Raw genomic sequence first — 20,774 nt, 5'->3', positions numbered from 1 at the left:
TGCTGAATTCTACTACAGACTGGAGGCTGCAGATTTCAGCTGGCTCCAGGTTAGAGAGAAACTTTCGGCAGACCTTTCTGCAGCAGGGTAATGACTTTTAGGACACTTAAACTCAGGACTCACAGAGGCAGAGAGTTGTAGAGCACCAACACAGGCCCTTCAGCTCACCATTTCTCACTTGTGCTCACCTATACTAATCCCTGTTCCCTGCAGCCTTCTTTGTCTATCTGCCTCAGGCAACGCGTTCCAGATTAAGATTCCAGTAAATGATCCCCCTCTGATCCCTCCTAAGCCTCTGACTTCTCCCCTTAAATTTTGACCCCTTTTAGAACAGAGCAGCACAGGAACAGGCCCTTTGTCCAGCAATGCCTTCACTGAGCTCAATGCCAACTAATATCAAATCTCTAAAGCCATACACACACCCCCATCTGGAGGCCACAGCACATTTAAGGAGAGGGTCATGAACTGAAATAAATATTTTTAATGTTTTTTTATGTAGTCAATAGGAGAAAAATATGGAAGAAACCAACTAAATGACTGTTTCACAGGGAAGGGGGCCCATAACTTCGAGCAGGGTTCTAAAGGGCCCAAAGCCAAAAAATGGTTGAAAAACACAAAAATTGTAGAGGCTGGAATCTTTGGCAGACAAAGGCTGAAGGACCTCAACAGGTGAGACAATATACATAGATAGTAAAAGGCAGTCATCGTTTTGAGTTGGAACCCTTTTTTAATCATGAGTTGGCTTGGCACAGTTAGCACGACGCTGTTACGGTGCCAGCGACCCGTGTCTGAATCTACCACTGTCTGTAAGGAGCTTGTACATTCTCCCTGTTTCTGGGTGGATTTTCCCTGAGTGCTCCAGTTTCCTCCCCACCCTTCAAAACTTACCGGGATTGTCAGTTAATTGGGGTATATGGGTGACACAGGCCCAAAGGGCCTGTTACCATGTTGTATGTCTAAAAAAAAGGTACCAACCAGAAACGTTGACTGACCATATCAGCTCATGAGTGCCACCTGACCTGCGGAGATCTTCCAGTAATTCTTTATCTGTGCTACTCTGCTACTTCCATATGATCTGCACACTCTATTCCCCATCTTTCCTGAAGTCTTCTAAATGCTACTCTCTTGTCTGCTTCTCCCATTCCCTGGCAGCCTTTCCAGGCATCCACCATCCCCTGGGTGAAAACTAGCCTCACATATCTTCCTGCTCCTCAGGAAGCATCACCTGGAGCCCTAGAGTCAGACAGCATGGAACAGGCCCCACGCCCCAATTCATTCATGTCCACTAAGTTGGTATTCTGGCCTAATCCCATTTGCCTTCATTTCAGTCCTCACCCATGCCCTCTCCTATCCATAAAATCTGTCAAAACTTCCTTTGCACCCACTCTACACCTTCCTTTGGCAGCTTATTCCAGATAGTGACTACCCTCTAAGTGAAAAGATTGTCTCACTGCAATCTCTCTCTCTCTCTCTCTCACTCACTCACTCTCTCTCTCACCTTGAACCTAAGCCCTCCAGTTCTAGCATCGACTTCCCTGGGGAAATAGACTGTGAGTGTTCACTTTATCCATGCTGCTCATGACTTTTATAAACTATAATATCACCACTCATCCTCTCGCATTCGCTTACAAAGATGAAGGAATCTGTGTTGCAGAAGGGAGCCCCAGTGGGCATAAGGTACCCATGGGGATGGGGTATATCTGTTGCCTCTTAATCATGTAGCTGAACCACATCTTCTGAACTCAACCCAGACTTTTCCTTAGAGGTAGAAAAGCAGGACAGAGATTGGTCCATCCATCCTGCAGCCTTATGACACCATCAAGCTGTTTATAGACAATGAGCCATTAATAAAGTGATGTTGTCTTGCAGCAAACATGGCTACTATAGAATGAGTCCCCGAGGACAATGGGGTGACAATTGGCTCAGGTAACTCTGGGTCAGGTGATCAGTGGTGATCAGAGCAACAGGGAGGACTCCCTTCCTCCTTCCTCCTTCCACTGTCTGGCACATCTTCAGGGAGCAGTGCCAGCTCAAAGTTCCATGTTCGTGTACAATCTATACAGTTACCTGACCCGGGGAAACAAGAACAGAGGACGTTTGTTTGAGTTGCCCCTGAACATCAGGCCAAGCTCCCTGCGAGATGGCTCTGCCAAATGAGTGCTGAATTTTACTACAGACTGGAGGCTGTAGGTTAAAGTTTAAATTTAGACATACAGCGCTTATGCCACCCATTTACACCCAATTGATCAACAACCCTGGAATGTTTCAGAGGGAGGGTGGAGCACCCAGAAGAAACCTATTCAGATATGGGGAGAATGTATAAGCTCCTTACAGACAGTGCGACGAAAACCACTCTGGTAGCTGTGCCACCCGTGGGGCTTCCAACGGTGCAAATCCTCCTTATTTGTATCCACCCCCTTCTCTGGGACAATGTTTGAAAATAATTGTCATGAGAGTGGAAGGTCAGAGGTCACAAGGAGGGGGCTCAGACCAACAAGATCAGAGAACCAATCAGCCTTTTGCCTACCTCATCCATGTCTGCGTCCACCTGAGCTCGTCCTATTAACCTGCATTTAGATCATATTCCTCGTAATCTTTTGTCTCCGTGGCCCTGACTGAATGCCTTTTAAACATCAAAATTGTCCCATTTCCTCTGCTTCCTTGGCAGTTCATTCCAGATACCCACCATCCTCTGTGTGGAAAAAGTCCCTCCTTCACGTCCCTTTTAAATCTTTCCCCTTCCATCTATACCATCTAGTTTTCTCACCTTTGGAAAAGGACTGTCACCATCCACCCTATCTAAGCCTCTTGATTTGTCATTGGTCCCCCTCAGCCCGCTGCCTTCCACGCCCCTCAAAAAGCAAATGAGCAAGGATCTGGAACCTGTACATGGATGATGTCAGCATCCATGCATTCCACCCAATCGGTTGAGTGATTATTACCCACACGAGAACCTAGACCCTTCTGCTGTTCACATAAATCTCTGTCTTGCTTCGCTAATTAACCTTTATAGATTATTTTATATGTATAAACACCATTTTTGACACCTACTACCTCATTCTCCCAGCCCCACTGGGGCTGTGGAGCTGCTTGCTGGCACCGACAGGTCAAATCCCGTTCAGAGCTCTTAAAAAACAAGCAATGCTTCAAGAAAGAAAACAAACCTCCAGCAGAAATTGTCTCTGCTCGCTAAGCCAGACGCAAAGCCAAAGCTGCAATTGTTTTTTGCGAACCGAAAGATTGGCTGCCTTTTTCAAAATATAAATAAGAGCAAACATTATTTACAAGAGGTTTGAGGTGATTTGAATAATGGAAGCCAATCTTGCTCTATCTACTGAACACTGACATTCATTGGGGATCCTTGAACAGTCAGGGCAAGATTAATAGGTCTTTTCACCGTGGGAATATTCTGTGGAATTCACAGTTTGATTATTTGTTGTAGGATCCTGGGAAAGGGCTGGAAAGAGCGAAATGTGCTCCCAAAACAGGGGGCTGAGAGAAATAAAGACTCCTTGTGGCAGGACATGGGAATGGGATTCATTATTTATTAGAATTGGTGTGTCTTTAAGAAATGAGTGCCCTGTGTGGTATGACTTTTGATGCGTTGTACCAGCCACGTCTGTAAACTGGGATCCTCTTGCTGGCCACTGGAATTCTCTGGTCCTCTTCTCCCTAACAAGGCCCAATGTAAGTTTGAGAACCAGAAACTCATCTCCCATCTGCAGATTTCAGCTATCTCAAGGATCAAGGTTTAAGGTTCCTTTTATTGTCATGTAATAATATATTAAAAATGTAACACTCATGATACACTTTAACTTTTATCTGCCATAAGGCAAAGAGTCACCATGAGCATTTCCCAAAGCCCCTAACAATAGAAGAAAGAGAAGCAAAAGTGAGTCTGCTCAGAATCGTTGAGTGTCCATGGATTCACTTCCAGAGCCCTTGCAGCCTCTGCAGCCACACAGACTCCAGTTCAAACCATTGGCAATCCAAGCTCCAGATCCAAAATCTCCTATACAATCAGGGAGCCAGATTTCTGAATTCAGTATCAAATGCTGCAGCTTAGAATTATTCACACTCCTTATTGCATAGAGTCAGAGTCACACGACACTCAACAAGATCTTCAGCCCAATTTGTCCACACTATCGAGATAGCAATCTGGGCTAGTTCCATTTGTCAGTATTTGGTCCACATCCTTCTATCTCTATCAGAACTGACCATTTTTTCTCTGTCATCTGCCTGTGATATTTTGGTCAATTATTGTTTTAAAGATGCAAGTCTGCAGGGGTTGAGTTCTGGAGAAACTCAGCAGGTTATGCAGCATCCATAAAAATACTGCCTAACCTGAAGAGGGCATGGCCTGGGTGGTGGGAGTCTTTGAGCAGCCTCTATCCTCTAGGATCCCCATGACCCAGGCCACGTCCTCTTCACTCTACTACCATTGGGGAAAAGGTACAGGAGCCTATAGATGAGCACTCAGTGGCAACAGGACAGCTCCTTCCCTGTTGCCATCAGATTCCTGAATGATCAATGAACCAAACACACTAACTTACTTTTCACACACTTTTATTGTTATTATTTTTTATAGTAATGCCATACGATGGTTATAATATGAATGTTTGCACAATGATGCGGCTGCAAAACATCGAATTTCATGACTTGTTCATGACAATAAATCCTGATTCTGATTTTAAAAGGTAAGCAACATTTCAGGCCTCAATTATTTCTCCATCTCAATTAGCACCCCGTGAGCTGCTATACGCAACAGATCACACTTCTTTATCCCTCTTCAACTGCCCCACTAACAGCTCAGCCACACAGCACTTGCTGTTAGTTTCGGGCAGAAGGGTCAGAAGCCTGAAATCCAGCACCACGAGGTTCCAGAACAATTTTTTTTCCCCCAACAAAGATCAAGCTTTTGAACTGCTCCATACTACCCTAGCCCTAACCATAATCTACTCCAGGACTACCAAAAGATCTGTATGCACTTTGGAAGCATCAGTTCGTTTTGTGTTAAGTGCAACTGTGGATATTTATTTATCTATTCTTTTACATTGATCACTTTTTTTGGTCTTGTGGCGAATTATGGTCATTTAATTTACCAGTATACTATTGTTGTTGGTGTATCTTATGTGTCTGTGTGACTGGAGCAAGTAATAATGTTGGTGAATCTATACATTGTATTTCCCTTTGTCTGATCCAGAAATGGGAAGAACACCCTTCGTTGAGAAGGAGAAGCAGAGGAGATAATCCTACAAGACGGTGACCATGGTGGCGGACCGGTGAGGGGCTCAGCAGCTGAAAGGACCACGCAGGATGTTTGCTGTTGGACACTAGCTCATGGGAACCAGGTAGTGGAATCAGGATTCGAGTGGGTGCTGAGGGCAAGGGGGTCTCCCAAAGGGTCTCGTGCACTGAAGGCTTCCTGATCGTGTCAGAGGCTTGGATCTGGAGCTCGGGTTGTCAATGAATTGAACAGGAGGCTGCAGGAGCACTGGAGCCGAATCCATGGACACTCTGTGACTCTGAAGGGAATTTCTTTTGCTTCTCTTTCTCCTATTGTTAGGGGTGCCGCGCAGTACTTAGGGATTCTTTGCCTTGTGGCAAACAAAAGGTAAAGTATATCATATATGTTACATTTTTAATGTATTACATAACAATAAAACAAATCTTGAACATTTCTGCAACTTAAAACTAACATGTTTCTCTCTTCATAGTTTTGTCAAAGAGTCTTTGACTTGAAATCTTGATGCTGCTTCTCCCTCCTCAGAAGCCATTGTTTTGTTGACTCCTCTGTGGGTGCTTGCCACGAGTTTGTCTCACTTGTTCTCCTTCCCACTTCTAACAGGGGCCAGGTGCCTTACAAGACAAGCAATGGAAACAATGGAGACCCTCCTTAAACTTTGATGTTAATAATAGATCCCAAGATGGGAGTTAAATATGAAAGTCTGTAGTCACGGTGATTGCAGTGAAAACACAGAAATGCTGGAGGAACTCAGCCAGTCTCCTGGTAAATCACATTGATGGGGGGGGGGGAATGGAGACCAATGATCCTCTCTGCCATTCTTATGATTCTGTGGATTCACCTCCAATCCATTTCTCCATAGCAAACATACCTTCTTCTTTCTTTCTTCTTTGGCTTGGCTTCGCGGACGAAGATTTATGGAGGGGTAATGTCCACATCAGCTGCAGGCTCGTTTGTGGCTGAAAAGTCCGATGCGGTAACCAGCCAGGATGTCCTCGATAGAGCTCCGTGCTATGGAGCTGACATGAAGGTGGACTGTAGCCTTGCCCACTTCACACTTCTCAGGAAGTGCAGTATAGACTAGCCTTTCTGAATGGGGTCTATACGGCTGCCCTGGGGGCAACAGCACATTTAAAGAGGGCCAAGAACTTAAATCATAAAATATTTCTGATGTTTTTTATGTAGTTGGCAGGAGAGAAGTACAGAAGAAACCAACAGACTTGACTGCTTAACAGGGAAGGGGGCCCATAAACTTTGAGCAGAGTCCAAGTGGGGATGGGGTGGGGGTGGGGTATAGCCAAAAATAGGTTGGGAATGGCTAATAGAGACCACACTGATGGAAGCCTGCAGTGCATCATAGAGTCATGGAGTTATAGAGCACAGGAAACAGGCACTTTGGCCTGTTCACACTGAAGGTCAGTCTCTGGAAACAGAAAAGAAGAATATTAGATAATATTTGGCACTTCACTCACCACTTGAGTTGGGAGCTGAGATTAAGACTTCTCTCCATTGTTTTCCTTCACCATAAACTATTCTGGGACCACCAAAAGATCTGTTGACATTGTTAGAAATTAAAGTACCTTTAAAGAAATTGCTCGAGACAAAAATTGAGAACAAAGAACATTTATTACTACAACAATGCAAAGTTGGGTGCTTCCCCTTACCCTGGGAATACACACACATACTGGGGCTCACCCAACTTTTATACAGTCAATTTCAGTATCAGAATGCCCTCCCCCTTACATTCTTCTGCCCCCTGGATGGGTTTGGCATAGGTAATTCTTCCTGCCTACGTGCAGTTTCAGTACACTTGGAGGACCAGGGGGTATCCTGTGGGTGCCCCATCATGTCATTGTCCTTATTCACACCTTCCTGATTCTCTGGGCTACAGTCTCTTAATATGCAGAGTTGACTCATTCTATCTAGGGTTGGCTAATTTCATATGTATAAATCTGTGTATGGTTAGCTAATTAGAAATGTATGACTTGGTACTTCTGTCCAGGGCTAGGAGACCCTTATCTGATCCAGACTACCTCAACTTCCTACATTCTATTGTACCTTACCATTCCTTATCTTAGTCCTATGGTCTTGTCACAAAGGATAGAAGATTCTTATGTTAATCGTGCTGACTCTGCTTTCCTGCATCCTAAGCCCCAAACTTATCCTGTTTGAACTGGTTTCAGCCATTTTACTGATGAACTTTAGTTTCTTCCATGTTCATAATTTTAGATCAATTTTCCCATCTCTCACAATCCTCACTTTTCTTTTAGATCAGTAATACTGATCTTTCACCATGATCAGTGTTACTGATCTTTGGTTACTAGTGTCAGTGTGACTGATCCCCCCCCCCCTCTCCTCACTTTTCTTTTAGATCAGTAACACTGATCTTTCAAGTGTAAGGTGTAGTTTTACCCAGCTGGTCAATAACCGAATTGTAATGTCTGTGTAAAGTCTTTAGGTAGGGGAGCACCATGAAGGTCAGGGGAGTGAGTCCAGCTGCTTATTAGGGTTTGGAGTATCAGGCTCCAGTTCTCAGTAAAGAGTCTAGTCCATCCCATACGTTGAAATATTGAAGCAGTGTCTTTGAAGCACACGACCTTTGTTAAGTGTTGTCCCGACGAAGTCTGTGAGAGGCGCTGCCTTCAGCAGCGAACGAGTAGCAGTCTATGAGAAGCGCTGCCTTCAGCAGCGAACGAGTAGCAGTAGTCAGGCGGTTCCGTTTGATTGTGGCTCGTATCTGATGTCCTCTTCAGCCCCGAACCCTAGGGCCACCGATCTCCGAAGGCTGTTTGGAGCCTGATATTAAAGTGTCAAGCAGCTCACGTTGTTGGAAACTGGTGCTCCCTTTCATGGGGTGATGAAAAGTGACCAAGCAGGGGGGGGATTGTTTCTTGTGATTTAACTGTGTGTTGCAGCTTGTCTGCTAACATTAGCATATATATCATTGAACTTGTGAGTTGCAGCCTGTCTGTGTACATTAGCATATGTATTAACTCTCTCTCTCTCTGTTACATGTACAATGCTGACTACCATTCTGTCTGTCTTTGTCCCACCATGTCCTTTGTGCTATCGCTTCAAAACTCCTGTCTTTAATACCTGTGTAGGCTATGATACAAATTAGATGTACTCCACTAAAGCTGTTTAATTCCCCTGGTCCGTATTGGGATCCCTTATATCCCATTATGATTATACATTAAATCTATGCCCTGTCTACATTCTAAAGGAGCTGAATTGTAACCTCTGCTGCCCCTATTCCAGGGGGGCTTAAAACATTAATGAACAATATTCCAAAGAAATTAGTAAACAACAATGAACAATACATGTAAAGCTCATTAAAAACAGCATTAAAATACAATAAGAACTGAATAAAGCACAATAAATGTAAAGCTCATTGAAAACTGCAATAAAATACAATAAGAACTGAATAAAACACAATAAATGTAAAGCTCATTGAAAACTGCAATAAAATACAATAAGAACTGAATAAAACACAATAAATGTAAAGCTCATTGAAAACTGCAATAAAATACAATAAGAACTGAATAAAACCACAATAAATGTCAAGCTCATTGAAAACTGCAATAAAATACAACAATAACTGAATAATCAAAAGACAAGTAAAATACAACAATAAATGAATAAACCATTAAAGAAACGAAAAAAAATGTTAAATTACGGCACTTTGTAACAATCTGACTTTCCTTTGTGTTAGTGTAAAAATTGTAAAATGAAACACAAACCATATTTGCATGGGTTTTGAATATGTTAGACCTTATTAAAATGCAGTTGGAGCTGCTTGTCTGTATGGGGCACAACCCTCCAATTTGTTAGAGTGAGTACATAACAGACATTGCAGCACAAGAGCCCCTGCAAGAGAACTTGAAACATATTCAACCTTTAGTTCTGCCTTAAGTAAAATGCCTTGTGCCACAGCTCACAGGAGCTGGCCTTATTTAAAACAGTCTGTAAAACAGGCACCAAAAAAAAGTTAAAGATGTTCTTATGAAGATTGCACACACAATAATTTAAGTACAGGCTAGTTTCTATTATATTCCACTTAAAAGTTCTGCTGCATGAATCCTGGAGCTTGTGGAGTCATTATTGAATCAAGAAATATTGGTACCATGCCAATCTCATTCTAACATGCCAATTTCTCCAGTCCTTAAGTCAAGATGTACTGAATAGCATCTGGTACAAGATCTGTGAGTTCTTAATGATATTATTATTCTTATGCACCCAATTGTTCTGAACAATGCCACCAATTTAAATCATATTCCACCTATTGCAGTACTCACACACCACCATAGACCAGTTCGCAGGTTTATTTCTCCATTAAGCTGAATCCAGTTGCGCAGGATTTACCTCCGTGATTATTTACAATGTAACTTCCGCACTACCGGATTTAAATATAAACCTGATGAATGGGGGAAAGTTATCATGAATTAAATAACAGCGGCAATACAGAGAAATTGTGCTGAGGCATTAATTTCACTCCAGAGGAAAATGCACCAGAGAAATGAATGATTAAACTTATAGGAATCCCCATAGGAATCCCCAGAGGTATCTTTATTCTCCAGAGGTGGGTGATCTTTAAACTCACGGACCTTGACTGCTGAATGTGTAGAAGAAATGTATTAAATGTGTTGATAGGGCTCCATACCTCTAACTGCAAGACAAGAGCCTGAAGCCTCAATTTCAAGTGCCACAGTGCACTTAAAGGGACATGCACACTCCCCCTTCAACTGGCTGATCCAGCCACTTTACACATCAGATCCTTTCTTTATCTCACATACACTTAAAGTTAAGATGTATAGAACTCACCCTATTTGCGCAAACATTTCTCCCTGCAAATGTTATAACATCACTCAACTCTCAGGTACTCCCTGTGCAAAATCACTTTTAAATACAATTTATTTCATAAATTGGAATTAACTGGTAGTTAAATTCGCTAATTCTACAGTATTGAAAAACGATCATTTATGACATTTAATTTTTAGCATGAATTTTAATCAATATTGGTCAGTGACTGAAGTGGGAAGTCGTGATTTATGAAATTATCTCTGGTCTCTACTCTCCCACTCCCTGCACTTCTCCCAACATTCAGGAGCTGGCACACAGTCCCTGCCTTTTTTTTTCATGTTACTCATCTACTATTCCTTTAACTGCTTGCATCAAAATGTTAGCCTTTGCTTTCTGCTTATCCTCAGATGTCTGGACAAATGCTTTTTGTGTGATCTGTAGAAGCTGGGTTATTCCCTGCTCATGCCAATTTTCTGTCTTTTGTAATTTTCTCCTAATATCTGGGGCTGAGTTGGTAACAAAACCTGTTAGTACCAATTGTTCCCCTGCTGGGGATTCCATGTCGAGACCCCCATATTGTATATATATTTGGTCCCAAAAATTGGTCTAACTGTTCGGCACATCCCTGGGGATCTTCTATCAGGGAGGTCAGTTCTTTCTTAAAGTTACACACTTCAGTACTGGTCAGGGGCACATTTACGAAACCGAGACCCTCTCCCATGGGAACTTCCCGCAGTGGTCTCATCCAATTGGTTTCTGGCTTATTAGGTCTGGGTTCCTGCTCCCTGGGAAATGAATCAAAGGGTTCTGCCCTTTCTTCCTGAAGAGTCTCACGCTGTTCTGAATTAAAGTTACCTCTCTCTCCTGCCAACAGAGGTGGTAATCGAGTGCTTTGTGAGCAAGTTATCATACCACTCCTGCTCTCTTCTCTCTTCTCTAGTGGTGGGGGAGGTGGGGAAGGTGCAGAAGGGTAGGTCATAGGAGGGGAAGGAAAGATAGGAGCTGGCATAGGAGGAACATAGGGTGGAGGGAGGGAATGTAACACATCCCAACCCTGTGATTCAGGGACAAGAGGTTCCTCCTCTCTCTTATCCCTGGATTCTTTCTCATTCAAAACCAGCTGTTCAATGGATCCCTTGAGCCAGCAGGCTGCATATTCCCTGCTCTCAACATTGTCTTTCTGGTTTTGATAGAGCCATAAGTTCAAAGCTTCACACATCCATTCATCCTCGGATCCGAATTTTGGCCAGTACACGGAGCTCCCTTTAACCGGGTATCTCACCCATTCATTACAACAATACCTGACCGTCGTCAGTTTGTCTTTACCGCGGGTCTTTCCTGTGCCCCACTCAGATAACATCATCCCAAGCGGGCTGTACGTAGCTATCTGGTGGTCACGTCCTGTGTCAGGACTCTCATCTCTACTGCCCGCTATTCCCATACTTAGGAACAAGTAAAATACTCTTACCGAGTTCTGGCAGTACTGCTCTAGCGCGCGTCCTTCCGCCGTTTGTTCTCAATGCCTCTTCTCGGATATCACTCGCTTCTTCCACTGACCAGCCACCCGTCGCCCGTGAGTCCAGCTGAATCAGCCGGGGTGCACCTACTCTCGTCATCGGGGTACTCTGTCAGTGGAGGGAGTGTGATCCCGGACGAGCCCCCATTTGTTAGAAATTAAAGTACCTTTAAAGAAATTGCTCGAGACAAAAATTGAGAACAAAGAACATTTATTACTACAACAATGCAAAGTTGGGTGCTTCCCCTTACCCTGGGAATACACACACATACTGGGGCTCACCCAACTTTTATACAGTCAATTTCAGTATCAGAATGCCCTCCCCCTTACATTCTTCTGCCCCCTGGATGGGTTTGGCATAGGTAATTCTTCCTGCCTACGTGCAGTTTCAGTACACTTGGAGGACCAGGGGGTATCCTGTGGGTGCCCCATCATGTCATTGTCCTTATTCACACCTTCCTGTTTCTCTGGGCTACAGTCTCTTAATATGCAGAGTTGACTCATTCTATCTAGGGTTGGCTAATTTCATATGTATAAATCTGTGTATGGTTAGCTAATTAGAAATGTATGACTTGGTACTTCTGTCCAGGGCTAGGAGACCCTTATCTGATCCAGACTACCTCAACTTCCTACATTCTATTGTACCTTACCATTCCTTATCTTAGTCCTATGGTCTTGTCACAAAGGATAGAAGATTCTTATGTTAATCGTGCTGACTCTGCTTTCCTGCATCCTAAGCCCCAAACTTATCCTGTTTGAACTGGTTTCAGCCATTTTACTGATGAACTTTAGTTTCTTCCATGTTCATAATTTTAGATCAATTTTCCCATCTCTCACAACATCATTGAAACATCACTTATTTTTCACTAATTGCAACTGTGAACATTTATTAATTTATCTTTTTATATTTATGATCTCCTTTTCTGTCTCAGAGTTATAAATGTGAGTCTCTCCATGGTAGCCATGGATTTAAAATCCATGAAGGAGGTGCAGATTGGTGTGAATTAGATGGTTAATAGCACAGAATAATAAATGCATAGGGAATGAAGTTGAGAAGAATGAATGAATTTTTTTTGTCATGTGTTAAACAAGATCTGCAGACTATAGGGTCTCTGTTAATGCTCCCCTGCATATCTCTCTCTATCCCTACCCCTCTGACTCCTTTCCTCCATATCCACACTCACTTCCCTTCCTTTTCCTATCAGATAGTTTCCCTTCTTTCTGCTCTCTCCCATCACTTCTCAGTTACTTTCTCTTCTAACCTCCCACCTATATCCTCTTACCTGTTAGCCTGTGCCCATCCCCCAGTGCCTTCCTCCCTCCTTTCATCCTCCTCTACTTTCCCTCCACACCTTTTAATTCTGCCTGTTTTTTTCTGATTCTTGATGAAGGGCCCAGGCCCAAAAAGTCCATTTAAAAACATGCAGAAATGCTGGAGGAAGTCAGGCAGTCTTTCAAGATATATGGCCAATGTTTCAGGCCCGAGTCCTTCTTCAAGTAAAAAGCAGACAGATGTCTTACTCAAAGACTAGGGATTAAGGAGGAAGAATGAGAGGGGGAGGAGTCCAGATCTAACAACCAAAAGGTGCTAATTGGATATAATAAGAGGAGAGATGAGAATTATATCTTTGCTTCCTATTGGATGTTGAAAAGACCGGTTGAGTATCTCCAGCATTTTCGTGTATTTTTGCTACATTTTCAGCAACTGCAGGCTTTCCTTACCCTTTACTTCCTGTGGATGTTGGGTGACCTGCTGAGGTTCACCAGCACATTTGCGTTTTGCTATTTTGTCACATGTGTGAGAGATAAGTAAAACAGATATAAAAATATGAAAGATGAGGAAACTAGTATGGATATATGTGTAATGAATAAAGCCAGTAGGTGGTACGGCTCCTAGAACGCTTCCACCAGCGTTGTCTCCGCTCCATCCTCAACATCCATTGGAGCGCTTACACCCCTAACGTCGAAGTACTCGAGATGGCAGAGGTCGACAGGATCGAGTCCACGCTGCTGAAGATCCAGCTGCGCTGGATGGGTCACGTCTCCAGAATGGAGGACCATCGCCTTCCCAAGATCCTGTTATATGGCGAGCTCTCCACTGGCCACCGTGACAGAAGTGCACCAAAGAAAAGGTACAAGGACTGCCTAAAGAAATCTCTTGGTGCCTGCCACATTGACCACCGCCAGTGGGCTGATAACGCCTCAAACCGTGCATCTTGGCGCCTCACAGTTTGGCGGGCAGCAACCTCCTTTGAAGAAGACCGCAGAGCCCACCTCACGAACAAAAGGCAAAGGAGGAAAAACCCAACACCCAACCCCAACCAACCAATTTTCCCTTGCAACCGCTGCAATCGTGTCTGCCTGTCCCACATCGGACTTGTCAGCCACAAACGAGCCTGCAGCTGACGTGGACTTTTTACCCCCTCCATAAATCTTCGTCCGCGAAGCCAAGCCAAAGAGAAGAAGAATAAAGCCAGTATGAATAGGATAAGGATAGATAATAGAATGTAGGAAGTAAAGTTAGTCTGAATAAGATAAGTGTCTTCTAGCCTTTTAGACAGAATTAGCAAGTTCTGCATATAAGAAGGTTGTAGCCCTGAGGGTCGGGAAGGTGTGAATTAGAACAAAGGAAGGTTTGTGAATAAGGACAATGACATGATGGGACACCGACAGGATACCCCCTGGTCCTCCAAGTTCACAGAAACAGCACGTAGGCAGACAGGATTGCCTAATGCCAAACTCATCCAGGAGGCATAAGGGGGAGGGTATTTCTATACTGAAATCAACTGTATAAAAGTTGGGTGAGCCCCAGTATATGTGTGTATTCCCAGGTTATGGGGAAAGCTCCCAACTTTGCATTGTTGTATAATAAATGTTCTTTGTTCTCAATTTTTGTCTTGAGCAATTTCTGTGAAGGTACTTCTGTTTCTCACACATGTATAGAGGCGCAGCAAGAGATTAGTTCTTTGTGTTATACAGGCAGCTCGCTAAACGTTGCCACACTCCATCGATATTTTGGATTCATGAAAAACATGGCTGGCATAGTGGTTAACAAATGCCTTTACAGCACCAGGGATCGGAATAGGGATTTGAATCCTGCGCTGTCTGTAAAGAGTTTTAACGTTCTTTCCATGTCTGTGTGGGTTTTCCCCGGGGACTCCAATTTTCTCCCACCATTAGAAACGTACTGGGGGTGTAGGTAAATCAGGCCGCACGGGCTCATCACCAAAATGGCCTGTTACCATGCTGTATGTCTACATTTATTTAAATTTTTTAAAGTTGCAAGATTCATCATTGACGATTTAACTTTGACAGTAACATTAATATTGATGTAACCAGCACATCAATTTTAAAATTTAAATCAAAGCTCACAGCGGTTTCCTGGCAGGATTCCAGCACGACCATTTCCCCATTAATTGTCCTGTAACCAAAACAACTCCCTGGAGTGAGCAGCGAACCCTTGATCAGGAAGTGTAGAGGAGAGAGAGCTGGTACAATGAGGTTAGGGTCAGAAGGGTAGGGCCAGAGCCAGAGGGGAATTGGTGCACCCAGGAGTAGTGAAGGAGATGGACAGAGGGAGTCGATTGCCAGATACAAGATAGAGGGAGAGAGAAGCAAAGGGATGGAGTAGGATGAGGGTGGGTGATAACTGGAGACAAAGTCTGTCAGTAGTTGGAATCTGATCAGAAGGGAAGGTGAACAATGGTGGTGTAATGAGAGAGCAAATGGAAGCAAAGGAGGGATGGTGGGGTGAGGGGAAGAATCTAAAGGAGGAAATGGAGTGGACAAGGGAGGAATCAATGAGGGTGGAGATGAGAATGGGAGGGGGTCAGGGCCAGTGCCAGACTATTTTGCACTTAGGCAAGGCCAACTACTTGCAACCCCCAAAACAATTGCCAACTTTGATTTTCAGTAACAGTTGTTTTGTAGAAAAAATGAAAAGCACAAAACTTGAAACTGCTAAATTTATTTTAAATTGCAAGAATAAATAATACATCAATTTTTGATCATCCTCAAAAAAAAGTTTCCTCTGACTTTCCCGTAACCATTTTTACAAATCTTTGCTATTCCCTTTTTTTATTTTCCCACATTTCTATTATTTCCCCCCCCCCCCACCCCCCAGATTCTACAACTCACTTATACACTCCAGCAATGGCCAATAATCTACCTGCCCACATCTTTGAGGCTTGAGAAGCAACTGAAGCATCCAGAGGAAGCTCACATGGTCACAGGGAGAATGAGCAAACTGCACAGACGGGGCCAGAGTTCAGGGCAGAAACCAGATGGATGGAGTGGTGAGGCAGTAGTTCTATTAATTACATCACTGTGGGACGGCATCAACTAGAGCAATAATCAAGTTGTTTATATGTCTCTTTAAGAACTGCCTGAAGGAGAGTATCTCCCTATTATACAACCACTGAGAGACCTTGCAATACATTGATAGAGAACCCTGAGCAAAATGTAACTGTATAATTTCTGCATGCCTTTACACGGAAATTCAAGAATGCTTTACTGTTAGTCTGCCTTTTGAAGTTTTCATATTTTATGAAACTTTGACAACTAGGATAAACAAAATCATAAATATAACAACAAAATATAGCTTGGAGTTATTGCTGAGTTGATTTCTTTTAAGAGTTTATATATTTTTATTTCTCATCTATGAATATTGAGTTATTTTCCTATTATAAACCTGCTAGTACATCTCCTGAGCTATCCTTAACATGTTATCCTGGATCATCTTGGTCTCAAGACTGCTTGGTTCCTCGGCTCATGAATTATGATCCTCTAAAAAGGGGATACTCATGGACTGACCGACTTTTCTGATGAAGTGTTAATAAATTGCTCAAACCAATGTTAGAATTATTGGAATTTTAAAGGTAAATATCTCACTTATTCAAACAGCCAAATACACTTAGGCTTACATAAGTCTGCTGCGCCAGTTGGCCTACAGGCACACACTGGAGCTCCTGATGCCAACTCCAAATCCTCCATTCGGCTTACTACTGCATGCACACTGGAGTCCATTTTGTGGTAGGCCAAGGGGACAGGAGGGTTCAGAGTCGGGACTCAGGCATTGGGAACTCTGGTGTAGGCTGAGGGGAGAGTTCAGAGCCAGGCATTGGGAGCTCTCGGGTCCTGTGACAGGTGACAGGCTGAGTAGATGAGAGACAGAATCCAGGAAGAAGTTGATGAAAATGTAGGGAGACAAATAAATAGCATTAATGCAGGATTTGTGTGGATAGGCAGGTGATGGTAGCCACAAACTCAGTGGGCTGACAAGCCTGTTTTCATGCTATATCTCTTTGTGGCTTTCTAGCTCTCAGATTATCTGCTGTGGAATATACTAGCTGAAAGGGTGGTTGCTAAGCCTGCTCTAGGTCAGCCATTCTCAACCTTATTTAGGCTATGGTACGTTTCTTAAGGACATCTACAAGAGGTGGTGTCTCAAGAAAGCAGTATCCATCATCAAAGACCCTCACCTGCCAGGCCAAACCTCTTCACACTGCTACCATCAGGAAGGAGATACAGGAGCCTGAAAACAAACACCCAATGGTACAGAAACAGCTTCTTCCCCTTCACCATTATATTTCTGAATGGACAATGAACCACAGTCATAACTTCACATTTTTAATCTTCTTTTGCACTAATTTATTTACATTTATTAATAGTGTATTTACAGAAATGTAATTTATAGCAACTTTTACACCTGTAATGCACAATACTGCTGTCACAAAACAACATATTTTGTGACAATATACCTGATTCTGATCCTTAAGACTCTGCTCATTTAGTTGGTTTCTTTTATATTTCTGTCCTACTGACTACAAAAAAAATATTTATGTTACATGAGCTGAAAAGAAAACAAGGCTTTTACTTAAATGGGTACCCATTGAGAATGGCTGGTCTATGTATTAAGAGATGCTGGTGGGCAGAGAGAGAAAAATTATTTCTGTGTTTAAAGAATCCAGGATAGCAGGGCACAACTTATAAAATAGAGCCAATCTAGGAATAAAGTTGGGAAAGATTGTTACACCCAGAGGTCAATGTTGGTCAGACCTGTTGGCTGCAATAGCTGTTGGTCAACTGCACATTTACACCCAAGGCTGATAAATATAATTAATGGAGACCCGACACCCCGACTGCAGATCCTCACTTCGATCGCCTGATCATCGGAGCTCCCAATACCCTGACTGCTGATCCACGCCCCTGCCTATCAGATCTCACGATGCCCCAGCCACTCACTATCTAAGCTCCTGACGGTATGAATGGAAGGTATAAAGGGAAATGGGGTAAAGGACAAGTCAACAATGAACTCTCAATGAAAGAACAGACTCAAGGGGCTGAATGGCCTTTTGGTATAGCTCACACAAGGAATTAATTACCACAAAAATCCAATGGCAGCTTTTGGACTGAGTTTCTGGGAGCTATTACAGAGGAGTAGTTCAGTCGAGAGATCGAAGGAGAGGTCTGTCAGCAGCGAATGTGTTGTCTATCCATCAAACGCTGCCTGATAATGCAGATGTAGCTGAACAGAGATTTGTGGATGGAATTATCTTTCCTCTGAAGGATTAAATTTGATTCCAGCAAGTGGCAGAGTCAATTTGTAATCAGAAAGCCAGAATGTTATTTTACAGCAGTTACGTAGAATTGGATAATATTTACAGTACAGAAACGGGTGTTTCTAACACCAGGAATTTACTTCATCAGGTTCTATTCCCTTTTTCCCAGACATGTTTATCCAGGTTCCTTTCAAACACATCTCTATGTCTCCACATGGGGTCGAGCCCCACATTCTCACCACTCTCTGGGTGAGGAGGTTTCTCCAGAGCTTCCCTGCTGCATTGTTTAGTGGGAGATTTATGGGCCTGGGCTTTGGTCTCCTGCACACATGTGGAGACATCCTTAAGGAGGAGATGAAACAGAATCGGAAAGGGTGAGGCTGATGTTTCCCAGGAGCCTTCAACATTTAACCAGTCCTTGAAGCCTGTGCCATTACCACACCTCATGCTTTGGCAGCAAAGCACGATATATTCTTCAAGTCCCAGGGATCGCAAGGCTTCATCTGGATGGCAAGTCCCAGGGATCGCAAGGCTTCATCTGGATGGCAAGTCCCAGGCATCGCAAGACTTCATTTGGATGCTGATTCAGGCACTTCCAAAAAATTGAGTTTACCTCCAAAGATTATGATAGATTCATCCTGCAATCTGTAAGTGATTACAGCACCAAACAGGCCATTTGTCCCATTGAGACTATGTTAGTCCACTTGCAGCAATCCAGTCAATCCCATTTTCCAATCTATTCATCGAGATAATTTATCTTAATTTTCTCTTGACTTCATAAGAACAGAATAAATAGGAGCAGGAATCGGCCATCTGGCCCATTGAACCTGCTCCACCATTCAAATAATATCTCACCTTTTCTCCATAACCCTTAATTCTCCAACTGTGCACAAATCTATCTCTGCGTCTTCAATTCATTCAACAAGGCAGCCTCTACTGCTTCCTTAGGTAGAGAATTCTGCAGATTCACTACTTTCTGGGAGAAACAGTTTCTCCTCATTTCTGTCTTAACTTCTAGTCCCCCATATCTTGATGATATGTCTCCTAGTTGTAGTCTCACCTTCCAGTGGAAACAACTTTCTCTTCCATGATTTTATGTTTCTATAAAGTCACCTTTTACCCTTCTGAATTTAAAGTGAGCATAGTCTCAGGCGACTGATTCTGTCCTTAAATCCCAACCCCCTCCCCTCCTCTGCACCATCTCCACAGCCAGTGATTCCTTTCTTCAATTTTGTAGCCAGAGAGTTCAAAACCAGTGGCTGCAAAAAAAGTTCCCCCAACACCGTCTAAGCTATTGTACAAAAGCTAAATTCTTACAAGATTCAAAGTTCAAATTTATTGTCAGAGTACACACATGACATCATGTGCAACCCTGAGATTCATTTTCCTATGGGCCAGGCAGAATTTCTACTGATCAGTAACTGTAAATTGTACTCAAGAAGAAAGATACATATACAAAAGGAAGAAATGTAAACAGAGAATGAAATATAAACAAACTGACTGTGCAAGAATAAACAAATTCAGTTAAAAAAAAATAATGTGCAAAGTAAGGGTCCTTAAGTGAGTCCCTGATTGAGTTTGTTGTTGAAGAGTCTGATGGTGGAGGGGGAGCAGCTGTTCCCGAACCTGGTGGTGTGAATCTTGTGGCACCTGTACCTTTTTCCTGGTGGCACATTGCTGCAAAACCTTTCTTCAAGGAACTCCGGTCTGAGCAGATGAGTGGAGCTGGTGGTAATCCAAGCTTCCAGTAGGACATTGCATCAGGCAATGATTGCAGTGTCACGGAGAACAGGAGCTAAAGTAATTTATCTAGTGTCATCTAGGGACATTAAAAAAGATTCTTAGCCAGGCACATAGTTTGCAAGAAAAATAGAGGGTTATGGGTGTGAGGTTGTGAAGATTTAGATCAGTGATTTTCAAGCTTTTTCTTTCCACTCTCATACCACCTTAAGCAATCTCTATGCCATAGGTGCTCTGTGGTTAGTAATGGATTACTTAAGGTGATATGTGGGCCAAATTGCTGTAATTTTCAGTGTTCTATATTACTGCAACATGACCTCCTGACTTTTATACTGAAAGATCCACAAAATGAAGCCAAGCATATCATACACCGTCTTTACCACCCAATCTCCCTGTGTGCCATTTTCAAGGATTCCCAGATGCCTCTGCCCATGAATACTAAAAGACCCCTCAATAACTGCATACGTTCCCTTTACATTTGATCTCCCAAAGTGCAGTACCTCACACTTGCCTGAATTAAACTCCATCAGCCATTTCTATACCCATATCTTTAACTGATACATATCTTGTTGTATTCTCTGATAGCCCTCTACATTTCTAATCATTTCCATACAACTAGTGTAAAATTTACTGGTCTATAATTTCCAGCATAATCCTTTTCTTTTCTCCTTCTTGAACAGAGATGCAACATTAGCCACTTTCCATTCCTCTGGGACCACTCCTGTCACTCCTGAGGGTTCAAAGATCTTCATCAATGCCCCAGATAAGTCTTCTCTTGCCTCTTTCAATAATCAGGGATATACCACAGCAGGGATATTGTTCTAAGGATACCACCCTGAGTTCTGCAAGGGTATGAAACTGATGAAGTGGATCTCTCTGTAAAACCATAAGACATGGGTGCAGAATTAGGCCA

At 43.0% G+C, this 20,774-nt stretch overlaps 1 protein-coding gene across 4 annotated transcripts in view; it reads left to right on the top strand.

Annotated features, from left to right (window-relative positions):
* The window catches only part of LOC138735861 (uncharacterized), an 81,766-nt gene that overhangs the window by 47,923 nt on the left and 13,069 nt on the right, over positions 1-20,774 (top strand). The window contains exon 5 of one of the 4 annotated variants that reach the window (XR_011339982.1): positions 5,204-5,664. The exons of 1 other annotated variant lie outside the window; for it this stretch is intronic. Coding sequence is in view for 1 of the 3 variants with exons in the window: in XM_069884391.1 (XP_069740492.1) it covers positions 5,204-5,228 (25 nt within the window). In the remaining 2 variants the exon portion in view is untranslated. Of the gene's footprint in view, positions 1-5,203; positions 5,675-20,774 lie in introns of those variants that run through there. 2 more of the 4 variants (XM_069884390.1, XM_069884391.1) reach the window with 2 other exon arrangements.

This window comes from Narcine bancroftii, chromosome 6 (assembly GCF_036971445.1).
Source record: "Narcine bancroftii isolate sNarBan1 chromosome 6, sNarBan1.hap1, whole genome shotgun sequence".
Taxonomy (NCBI): Eukaryota; Metazoa; Chordata; class Chondrichthyes; order Torpediniformes; family Narcinidae; genus Narcine; species Narcine bancroftii.
Note: the sequence above shows the minus strand (reverse complement) of the source record. Positions and strands in the feature narration are given on the sequence as shown.